The sequence below is a fragment of the Erigeron canadensis genome, chromosome 8 (assembly GCF_010389155.1).
Source record: "Erigeron canadensis isolate Cc75 chromosome 8, C_canadensis_v1, whole genome shotgun sequence".
Lineage (NCBI taxonomy): Eukaryota > Viridiplantae > Streptophyta > Magnoliopsida > Asterales > Asteraceae > Erigeron > Erigeron canadensis.
In genome coordinates this window covers 41,310,407-41,323,276 of record NC_057768.1, presented here as the reverse complement: position 1 = coordinate 41,323,276, position 12,870 = coordinate 41,310,407, and the positions used below count along the sequence as shown (strand labels likewise).

At 34.1% G+C, this 12,870-nt stretch overlaps 1 protein-coding gene across 1 annotated transcript; it reads right to left on the bottom strand.

Annotated features, from left to right (window-relative positions):
* Positions 1-1,060: 1,060 nt before the first annotated feature.
* LOC122609938 (translocase of chloroplast 120, chloroplastic) lies at positions 1,061-7,487 on the bottom strand. The gene is made up of 4 exons (XM_043782891.1): positions 7,383-7,487; positions 6,644-6,976; positions 2,715-6,572; positions 1,061-1,477 (listed from the first exon to the last, which is right to left on the bottom strand). The coding sequence occupies exons 2-3, from the start codon at positions 6,947-6,949 to the stop codon at positions 2,787-2,789; spliced, it is 4,092 nt and encodes a 1,363-aa protein (XP_043638826.1). The 5' UTR covers positions 6,950-6,976; positions 7,383-7,487; the 3' UTR covers positions 1,061-1,477; positions 2,715-2,786.
* Between the last annotated feature and the right edge of the window lie 5,383 nt (positions 7,488-12,870).

Sequence of the window (12,870 nt, the reverse complement as noted above, 5' to 3'; positions counted from 1 at the left end):
GGGGAGATAAAGTTGGTAGAGAGGCTTTTGGACGATACATACAAGTCGCCATTTTTGGATTTTTGCCTGGATTGCCGCCTGGGGCAGTGTTTCAGGCGTAGGGATGGTTTTCGGTATGGAACCGTACCAAACTGTACCGATACCAACTAATCCCGAAACCGAAAATAACCCAAAATGAGAACCGAGTACATCGGGTTGGTATCGGTACGGTACCGGTACCGGGTTTTCGGTATCAAAACCGAATAGTACCGAAAATTAAAAAAAACTTTGGAAAAAATGCTGTTGGAAGAAAAATTTCGGTATCTGTATGTATTCCTTTTCATATTTTCATTCCAAAAACTTACACTGGTAGTATCCATTAACAAACTAATTAACAGCCAAACAAAAAACTAGTATGGAACTATGGATGCATAAATATGACATAAAGGTCAGGGGGTGTATGAGTGTATCTCTCGATTATATGGGAAAAATTTTACGTTATGCTTCCAATTTAATATCCATGAAAAAGAAAATTATACAATGTATTTGGTCAACAATGTCTAATACTCTAATGTTTTACTACGTATTGTCTACTAGTACTATATGGTTTGAAAAACTCGGTATTCGTTTTCGGTTTCCCCGTACCGAACCGAATATTACCGAAACCGAACTCAACTCAAATCAAAGACCAATACTGATACCGAATTCCTATCGGTACCGATTTTCGGTACCGATTCGGTTTCGGTTTTTTGGGTTTTTTCTCATCCCTGTCCAGGCGATTTGGGGGTGGGTTCGGCCCACTCCCCTCAGCCTAAACAAGATGAAATATTGTAGAATTAAATGAAGTTAAGATACGCCATTACATCAAAAGTCAAATTTGAGATGCTAGTTAAGTAGTTGGCCCCGTTATTACTGCTTGTTAAGATGAAATCATTAATAACAATTTAACTTTCGGGCAGCCAACAAACAAAACCTTTACGGCTTTAACAGCCTAAACATAGAAGGCTTCTCTTTAGACATTTTAATTACTATGAGATAGTATTCAACGAATCCCACGATCCCTATATTAAATGAAAATAAATGGCACAAATAAACTTCCTTTTTGGCAAAATACAATATATAACAAATAACAGCTAAAACCACTGCCCCAACCCGAACAGGCCCCAATTCACCATAACGTTGTAAGCCAAACAAATTTCGCAAACTACAAAAAGAAGTCCTGTCCACTAAAGGAAATTAAAACCTTGAGTCACATGCTCATTATGGCATTATGTGTATGATACAATAACTAAACTTGGTCGCAACTCTAATCAGAACATCTCTATATCAAGAAGAAAGCAAAGATGAAAATGAAGACGGAAAAAAGGGAACCAGCAGCATGGAAATTTTCTCGAAATCTAGCTCTAGCTACAGTCTGTGCATTTACCAACTTTTTCCATTAGAATGACAAAACATTCCTGCCTTCCTTTTGGCAATTATTTCAAAGATCCGGGCCGATCTGCAAGAAACAGTGTCATGTTAGTATATAAGCAAACTATCAAACAGTGCTAGATAATAAAACAAGTACGTAGCACAAAAAAATCAGCATGCCAATTTAAGGGAAATTTAAGAATTTTTATAAAATATCTAAAATACAACTTTATACAGTCTTTAGATGTCCAAAGCAATATAATCAAATTTTTACAATGACGATAATGAGCAAGGAGTCATTGTAGCCTTACAACTTTTCCCAAAATGAGAGTGTTGCAATATTTGTCAAGGCATCTCAAAATAGAAGTCGGCATCTTTCATAGAACTGCAGTAGATAATGATATTCTCTTTCATACAGGGGATGTAGAACTAGAGAATTATCAGAGCGGGGTAACAACTAACAACAGCTTTAAAAAGCATTGATTTGCAAAACCAGAAAAGAACCAAGGTATTAGCTTCTAAATTTACAAACAAAAAACCTAGGGGATGCAGCCGTTAAAAGCTAAATTTTAATAACAATACATAATGGGATCATGGAAAGCCATGTTCATCCGGCAAAGGCCGCCTATTGGAAAATCCAACAGTAAATATACTATATTAAGATGCAAAATGAAATTCCTACTATCAGGAATCAAAATTAAAAAATCATCTGTAAAAAAAGCTATGCCAGGCTCGCTCAGGTATAATGGAGAATTTCATACAAATAATTTCCAACTTGGCAAAAAGGTTTTATGCCACCTTAATCTAGTACACACCTAGTGTGAATTAATCGTCAGTCTAGGTAAGGATGGAGCTAGAGCATGTCGAGCAGAGTCAGCCGACACCGCTAAATACATATATTTTTTTTAAAAAAAATTTAGTGTCAAACTAGCTTGTGTAAAATTATTACAAGCCCGGGAATATTCCTAACTCCGTCACCGTGTCTAGGTGTGTAACGAAAGAGAAAACAAACTCGACATAAGACTATAAAATAACAAGAACACATTTTACCAAATGCAATTCTGTATTCTTAACCGCCTAAATGGCACTATCTCTACAGTCAAGACTACTAACTACTAAGGTTCTAACCACTTTGTTCATCTAACAACCTCAGTTGCTAGTCCATTACAGATGCTGCATAGTCAAATAAAGAACGGCTTAAAAAAGCCATAAAAGTGGTTACCAAAGCAAGGAAGCTACAATAAATAGACCCGTGCACACAGTAAAATAAAAATAAATAAATTTCTTTGTGAAAAAGAAAACAAATGGCTGAAAGTTTTACTCACATGTTGGTAATCAGCCCGATTGCCCTCCTGAAGCTTATACTACAGAACTTTCTTCAACCCAAAAATATGACATTAATACGTTGTATCCCGGTCCTGATAATAACCCAATAACTTACTCACAAGTGGAACCAAGGCAACTAATGCAATCTGAAGCTGTTCTGAGCTATTCAGCCGCATACTAACTTGTCCAGAACCCTTGTTATTTAGATTAACACGACCAATCAGATTAGTAAATCTGCCAATAGGAATCTGAGACTGTGCATTCCATCCAAGTGCAAGATCTCCATGCCAATCCATAACTGAGAGACCAATAGTTGACAAAAACCGACCCAAAGGATAATCCTTGTCTCTTAATGTAGCCTCCAAGCTGCCCCCATAAGCAACATCACCACGACCAATAACTGCTCCACCTGCCACCACCAACTGTCCCCGTTTATTAATCACTAAGTTATCCTCGAACTTCACACCACCTGTTAACGTATCACCCATGTAAGTAGCCGAAAGACCAGCCGATGCTTTGTTTTTTCTGTAATTAATGAAACGGGTGTCACTGCGTAGAGTATATGACATCTCTTTTCCAACAGTCTGCATATCAAATGCTAATGTGGTTGATTTTGATTTTCCATGCTTCATTGCACTTGATACCTCCATTTGGAGATTAGCATCTTTTTTATCTTTGGTAACCTGACCAGAAAATGATATGGGGATCTTTTCTTTAAGTGCAAGTATGTGTTCCACATTGATTCCTTCATAACCAACATCATGATCCCAACCATGTGGATCAAGTACAGGTCTAATGAGCCATTGGTTGGCAGAGTCAAGAGCCCGGTACCGATGAGTAGGATTATCTGCATCAAATGAAGCAGGCAAATTCATATCCTGAACAGCAACAGGGACAGACGCAGCACTATTACTGTCTTCTTCTACACTATTATCAACAAGATCAGTTGGAAAGTTCTTAGCAGCTTCTGCCATCTTCTTCATCAATTTTCTTCGTTTCTTCTCTTCCTTCAGCTGTTTCTTCATGAAGAGCTTCTCCCTGTATTCCAATTCATCATAATAAGATTTCTTCTGTGCCTTACTAAGCTTTGACAGTTGAGAATTAGTCAACCGTTTAAACGGTGGTAATTCATCATATTCTGACGATTCTTCATCAGATGACTCATCCATGTCATCATCATCACCATCATCATCATCATCGCCAAATTGCTCCTGCGGTAACTTCAGCTGAGGTCTTGATTGTAGAAGATTTGAAAGAATAAACGGCAATGATGGTGCTCGAGTTCTGGCTGCAAACGGCTTTCCAGGTGGTGAGTCTTGCAACTTCAGAAGCATATTAGCCTCCACCAAAATCTTTGAGGCAAATGAAAGTAGCAACAAGTGAGGCTTCCACACTTGACCATTTGGCAAAACACGTTGACCAGCCCGATTTGTTCTACAAGCCGAGTGGTTCTCCACTAATGAAACAGGATTCATGAGCCGCATATCACCAGCAGCCTGCCGAATGGATTGCTGGACCACATGAGACCGTTGGGTGACAAACATGTCATAACTAGTGGCTGTACCATTTGGACCTTCAGGAGGAGCCGATGCAGCATGGGTCAAGACCACAATGGCATTAAACCATATAGATTGACCAAAGATATCGGTTATGGTTCGCAAAAGAGGCATGTCACCTGAATCCCTACTCTGCATGTCCAGCCTGTCAAGATACAAAACAATATCGGGAGGTGATTTTTGAATAAAACGTTTAACTGAGTGAAGAATTTTCTCATTTTTCCTTTGATCGGTCCACGATGGAAGAAGGCCTGGTGTGTCAATAACACGTACTTTAATACCCTGCACAGTTCCAACAACATCCTGAACTTTCTTTGTTCCAACTTGAAACGCATCGGTTCCAAACTTTGTGTCATCAAATATAGAATTTATAGTTGCACTTTTCCCGACCCCCGTTTTCCCAAGAACCATGATGGTGCATGAGAACTCAAGTGGTTCTTGTCCAGCTGCCTCCAACTGCTCAGCCATGGCACTAGCGCGTTCAAAGCTAAATGCAGCAACACGGCCACCGTTTCTGCCTCTAAGTTGTTCAGCCAATCCTAGTCTATACAAGACCTGAGCCACGACAACATTATGAGGAGTCTGACCAAGCCTACGAGCAAGACGCAAAAACTTGACCCGTATCATCTGTAGTTTTTCACGAGTGTCATCATTTTCCTCGGCCTCCCCATTTGTTGGTTCATCGATCACTTGATTTTGAAGAGGGGGGCCATTCCCATTTGCCTGAGGTGCCACCACACGATGAGCCGGCTCCAGTAGCGGTGCGCCACTACCAAGACCAGCAGGGCGAGAAGGGGCTGGAGATGGAGATGGAGATGGAGATGGAGATGGAGCTGGAGTGGGTGCAGTGATAGGTTTAGGATTTGGAATGGGGGTTTGATTAGGTTTTTTATCCTGTTTGGGATTAGCTACAGAAGTGGGAATTGCAGGTTTCTGTGCAGATAATGAAACACCTATAACCTGTCTCGACTCTGGTTCTTTCTTCAGGGGTATATCTTGCTTTACCTCATTTAGTTCCTTCTTTTCAACTTTGGGATTTTCCGTCCTTTCCTCCATAGAAACATGAATGCCATTTTCTGAATTAAGGCTCTCGACATGGTTATTAGGCACATCAATGGCCGAATCTATTACTTGTTCCAGGTTTTCAGCATCTTGATGTGCTGAAGAAGAATCAAAACTTTTATGTTCCCCCTCTTGAATTTGTTCAAGTGTTGACTCGCTTTGCACATTAACTGATTTACTGATTGAAGTTTCAAACTCTTCCACTCTATTCTTACTGTCACCAACTTTACATTCAGCCCCCAAGTTATGTTTTTCATTGACATCTATGTTTTCATCGCCTCCTATCTCACCATCTGGCTGTGTTATGTGACTCGCAGAATCTACATTTAGTCCATCTTCTTGGAGCACTATCTCATCCAGAGCAACACTTTTTGGAGCTCCATTTTCAGAATGTCCTAAAGTTACAGAAGCTGGCTTCTCATTAACATCATGGACATCGTCTAATGTATCTACATTGGATACCTCCCCATCCCCATTTACCCCATTCTCTATAACCACATTATTCTCCAACAGATGTGGCTCGTCTTTGGTTGCATATGTATAAGCATTATGATCATCAGTCACAGCCACCACTTCCGCCTTGAGTTTTCCACCAACCACTGACACATCGGTTTCCAGCTCACCAGAGTGATCCCTTGCAGCATTATCAAAAGTACTTTCCCTATCAGTCCCCTGCACCAAATTAAGAACTTGTTCATCAGACAGACGCACCAATTCTACCTCGTCGTTTCCACCAACCACTGACATATTGGAGTCCAACTCACAAGCCTGACCCCTATCCGCACTATCAGAAATGCTTTCTTTACCGCTTGTCTGCACCAAATTAATCACGTGTTCATCGGCCAAACCCACAACTTCCGCCTTACCTTTTCCACCAACCACCGACACATCCGTTTCCAACTCACTAACTTGATCCATGGTAGTATTAGCAGAACTACTCTCTCCATCAAGCGCATGTGCCAACTTAACCACCTTTTCCTCACTATTATCATCATTTGAAGCCTCGTTAACTTCCAATCCACTAGATTGATTGCTAGAAGTACTTTCTCCACCAACATCATCATTCACGGCCTCATTAGCTTTCAACACAATCAGTTGATCACTAAAAGTATTATCCGACACATTTATCTCCCCATTTAACTCTTCCACAATGGACACTTCCCCCTCATGTTCATCACAATCCACCATCGATTGATCCCTGGTTGCATTCTCAATGGTACTACTTTCCCCATCAATCACCTGCAAAGATCACCAATTAATCAAACAATTATCATAAGTATTTCCCAAACAAAAATAAACAATAAGGTTACCTCAGCCAGATTCATATCAGCCTTTGCCTTGACTGTTTCAAGCTCAGAAGAAGCCTCCGCTGCACCTTTAAACTTCTCAGCTATGTCTACACTCCCATCTAACAATAGCGAATCACCCAAACCGTCACCATTCTCATCACTCAAATCCTTTCTACCATCAACAACTTCCACATTGACCATTTCCGATACACTCTCATCACCAGCATCATCACTTCCACTTCCTCCACCATTTGCCATATCTCCTAAGACATCATCTTTTCCTACTTTCAGCTTCACTTCTTCCACTTTACTCACACCATTTTCCATCACAAAAATCTATCAGATCCCGAAAAACTGGAAGAAAAAAAAATCAAAAATCAAGAACCCTAATTGAACACTTACACATAATAACCAAACAATACTAACACAATCCATCAGGAATCACTACTAACATCAAAAAGATCCAAACTTTAATCTATATTCAATAAACCCACATCAATCTCAAACTATAGAACAAAACCCAGATACCAAAACTAGGGTTTTACACCTTCTAACATATAGATACAAAATATAGCTACAGAAATATATAACACGAATAAAATATTAGCCAATTTCTAATCTATATTTAACAGACCCACGTCCAGTTCAAACTATAAAATATTACCCAGATAGCAAAACTAAGGTTTTACAGAACCTATAGATACAGAAATATATATATAACAATAACAATAATGATAAATAAATAAATGAAAAGGAATACCTGAAAATATGGATTGACGTTGGGGATAAGAAAAGGTGAATGAAGAAGAATTAGGGTGTAGTTCGAGGAAAAGGAGGAGAGAAAGGTCTCACAGAATTCTATCACACTCCTATTTTTAAGCTATATATCCATATATATATGTGTGTATATAATAAAAATGTATAATATTGCTATATCTATTATATCTATCTACTACGCATATACCTAACCAGTTTTGGTTGTGTGTGATCGTACGGTGGAAATTAGTTGATGAGAGTGATCGTTGGTGAGGGGGAGACTCAAGGTGACGCCATATATGAAAAGACAAATGAAAATGTGTTATTTTATCTAACCTATTTTTAAGATAGTAAATTAATCAATAGTGCCACAACTTTTGGGATCTTTACTCCATTTTGATATGTAATTTGTGTAATTATAACTAAATAAGTGTTGATAACTTTTTGTTGTAAGCATTAGTTCAAATATGGATAATTACGTTTAATTAGAAATTTTTTGTTACGTGATCATTATGGTTAACTCAAATTGGGTACAAATTAGTTATGGTAGTGAATAGGTGATGACGGTAGTGATAATTTGGGTGTGTGGTGGTGAAATAGGTTGGTTGAAGGTAGTTTTATTATTATGAGCATTTTGCATATTTTAGAAGTTGAAAACTTAAAAGAAATAAGAGATTTGCTTTATATAGTAACGAGATGGATATCCGCGCAATGCGGCGGCGGTGGCCGCAACGGTTGATGATGGTGGTAGTGGTGGTAAGGATGTGGTTATTAATCTAAAAGTAATTGATGTAAGAGAAAATAGCATAAATAACCAAAAACCTTCAATATACAAAAATACCCAATTTTTTTCCAATTCACCAAAAATACCTATAAAATAGCATGACCGCAAGGAGGAGAAGCGGATCACAAGCACTACTTGTGGATCGCAAGGAATCATTGCGATTCTCAAGCAAGACTTACGATCCGCAAGCAATTCTTGCGATCCACAAACAATGCTTGCAATTTTGACTTTTTTTGGCATATGCATAAATTTTTTGTGAGATTTTCTTGAATTTGTTGACTTATGGATTAGTAAAAAAAAAGTCAAAATCGCAAGCACTACTTGCGGATCGCAAGCCTTGCTTGAGAATCGCAAGAAAAACTTGCAATCCGCAAGCACTGCTTGCGATCCGCAATGAGTTCTTGCGATCCGCATCTCCTCCTTGCGGTTTTACGATTTTATGAGTATTTTTAGTGAATTCGGAAAAGGTTATTTACGTATATTAAATATGGTTTGAATAAATATGGTTGGAAAATATTTTAGGAATATATTAGGTAGATTTAATGTGTGAATTAGATCTGTGTTAAAAATTAAGAGTAGTTTAAAGATATACAATTGAAAAGAAGAAAAAGTAGTTTTTCTATAATAAAGTATATTATAAATTGGGAAGATTAAAAGGTATCAAATGTGAAAATAAAAACAAAGATGAACAATATAATTTTCATTCCTTTATCTCTTGTATTTTTAATGTTTGTTCATTATAAATTGAACAGACCCCGAGTTGTTTGTCATGTGGATATCAAATATCATTGTGGTTGACACTGTGGTTGTTTCATCATTTGCAGCACAAAAAGGATAAAGATAGGTTAATGTTTCAGATTTTACAATTGTAAGTTACAACATCGGTGTCAAGTTATCCGCTTTAAGGTCCGATAATATAAATTTATCCTTATTGTGAAAGTTTTAGATTGTGCTAGCTTTTGATGCGTGTCTAAAATAGCTTCTGTTTGTTTTCATGTATTATATCTTGTAATTATTTTTATATAACTAGTGTCTTGCCTGGCTTCTCAAAAAAATATATATATTCAGGTTACAAGTATATTTTGATTACCGGTAAAATTTAATCAACTATACATGGGCATATGTTGTGTTTGTGAGTGCGAAATTTTACATCAAAAATGTAAACATTTTTAATAAAAACTTTGAGTATATAATCATCATAATTCACATTCCCAAATTTCAGTAATTTTGGTTATACATCACATGAAAAGTTTGTTAAGTCATCTACATTTCATCAATTTCGCTTGATACAATAGGGTGTACTTGTTAATGTTATTAAATAAAAATAATAATAATGTAATAAATGGATATTAACACTATTTTCATATGATTTGATAACAATTATGACTCTTAATTTGAATGAATATATTATAACTATAAACATTAATACACAAAACTAATATATAATAAGGGAGAAAATTATATTTTTTGATGAAGAGATAAAATGAATATTGAATAAAGTTCATTTTGGTTAGGATTTAGGATAATAATATAAAGTTCAAATTGTGTTATATACTTATATTAAATATTTATAGTTATAATGTATAATTATCTTCTTTTAATTTTTGAAAAGTTAATATATAATCTTTATACTTAATAAAACAAAATTGTTTCTATAAGGTTTTTTTTCTTTAAAAATTCCTATGTGACAACATGAGATCCTTTCCTACACAATGTTTTACAAAAGATGACATCATAATTAATTTTTTATTTTTCATTTTTTAATTTGAGTATTAATATATTTTTGTTTATTGGCTTTTAACGCCACTAAATTTTGTTTTATAGAATTATAAAAACAAATTGTGTATTTACTATCTTTTTTAATTTATTTATGTATCGTTATTTTATAATAAGAACAAGATTATAACATTTAAAACTTTATTTTGATGCATTATAAATCTATAAATTAAACAAATTTATAATTATTTTCTTTATATAAGATTTTAGCGATACGTTGATTTGTCAAAACCAAAAACTCACACGTTTTGTTTTATGCATCCAATAATGCATCTGCATCGAATCCATGAATTTTTATTTTTTCTACAATTATTTTGATGCATCCATGTAATATTGTGTATTTGAGAAATAAATACATCATGCAAATGCATCAATTTTATAATAATATAGATAGTATTAGCAATTTTTGTTTAAAATCTCGGGTTGATTAACTAGTTATCTAATCTAATACAATATTATACTATAGAATCAATTACTATCATTAGGATATATATTGGTAGCTATCATTTTGTAATATTTTCTAATAAGATAATATTTATCTTAAAGTTTTGTAATCTTTAATAACCTAATATTTATCATTATGAGGTCGACATTTATACGTGGGTATATTTTAATTTTTATAATAAAAAGTCAATAAATATCAAAATTGATAATTTTAAGAAATCATAAATGTAATTGGTTAATAAGTTATTAGAACTGTCATTTAATATAATAAAAAATACGACATGTTAAATTGAGTTAAATACGAAATTTTGCTAATAAAATTTTACGTCATTTTACTTTATTTTTATAAATCTACCTAATACTATTTACATTTTTAAACTTTAAAGTTTTAATATCTGAAATAACCGCATGATGAACATTGTAAATAATGCATCTAAGTGTGGAAAATGAAAATTTTGGAATGATTTGATGAATATATGACACCAATAACGTACGTATGTTATGGTTGTTAACATTTATCAGGTTTATGATACAAAATATAACTTCACAAATAGTCCTAGACGGCCGTCATGCATAGTCCCTGAGATCAATCGTCGCATCCGACTCGATCGTGTTTTATCCATTTGTTTTGTCTACTAACAAAACTAACTAATCAACCCGGGTTAACTTATACACGCTTTAACAATAAACCGAATTCTATCCGGGTAGCTTTAAAACATGTTATCATGCTAAATTGTATAATTACAACGTTAATATATTCATAAGTTGTGATAAGTTATTATGTAAATGAAACTAAATGAAAACTAAACTTGTGTAGTTGTGGACGCATAGTTGAAACACATACGGGTGGTAAAAACAAAAGAGTAAAACATATCCTAAAAGACACCATAGTTTTCGCCTCATTATAACGAAAAATTAAGGTATACATAAATAATATTGTGAGCATTTAATAAAAGATTATATTAAAGAGGTATATTTAAAAAATGAAAAGATATTTTAAATTTTAAATCGATAAAGTATGATGATGTCATAATTAATTAAAATGATGCATGGGAGTACACAATTTTTAAAAAATCTTATGTAATTACAATTGTTTTTTATTTATATAATAGATAACACGGGTTTACTTTGATAAATATTAATGTTAGCAACTAAAAATCTAATTAAAATCATGTTAAATAATAATTTATAACAGCTCCAATATGACTAAAAGTTCTAATAAAATATAAATATTTACTAACATCTTATAATGTATGAACTTTATATTCTTTTGTAGCATTTTTTAGGAGTGAGCTAAAGTCGAACCGAAAACTGAAAAAACCATGAAAACCGAAAAAACCAAACAAAAAAACCAAAAACCATTGGTTTTGGTTTTCTAAAAACCGAAAATTGTGGTTCGATTTTTGTTTCTAATGAAAAACCGAACCGAACAAAAAATATATTTTTTTATTTTATATTTATATCATTTTATTATTAAATTTTGATAAATATGTTATTATATTTGATTTTTAGGTGTATAAAATAATATCATTTATATCTTGTAAGTGAAAATACACAACAAAATAAATTTGTTTTAATAACTGTATAATTAAACAACGCTTAAAAGATATAAATAGTTATATATAAAATTTGTTTGAAGTTTATACAACTTATTTTTATGAAATTGTTGTCATTGTTGTAGTGTTATTGTTACTAATATTGTTCAGAAAACTTGTTGAAATTAATTAAGGTACAATTATAGGGTATAAACTTATAAACTTTTGAAGGTTTATTTGACCCAAATCACAAGTGGTTAAAAACCGACTAAAATCAAAAATCCGAACCGAAATAGAACCAAACCGAAAAAACCGAAACCGAAAAAACCGAAACCCAATGGTTTTAGTTTTCAAAAACCGAACCGAACCGAACCGTACTCACCCATAGCATTTTTTTTCTCCTTTTTTGTTGTAACAATAATTTGGGATCACCAATGTATTAAACCATCTGTGTCAGTTTTGGTTGTTTTTCCTATAAATATCATAATCAACATGTCATATATGTTTTCCATGCATTCTTCTTACAAACATATTTTAATATCCATCATTTTTACAAATCTCCAAATAATATACATAAAATTATTATATGAGAAAAGTGAGAGTGGGGTTGTCACACACCTAACTTAGGTGAAAACCCATCACATTTACTTTTAAACATTTTTTGTATAATTAATAAATGATAGGGCCTCATAATTTTTATAGAAAAAAAAAATAAGATGTGAAAGGTTTTTTACTTAACTAGGGCGTGTGCCAATTTCACCTTTACTTTCCCTTAATTATATACATACACACACAATCACTCTCACACACACTCTCTCTCTTCATCTTTCACAATCCTTCCCTACAAATACTCATGGATGGACACCCTTCATCACATCACCCACAACAACACTTATGAAACGACTTGACTCAATTTAAGAAAAATGCGATTTTTATTTATTTATTTATTTGTA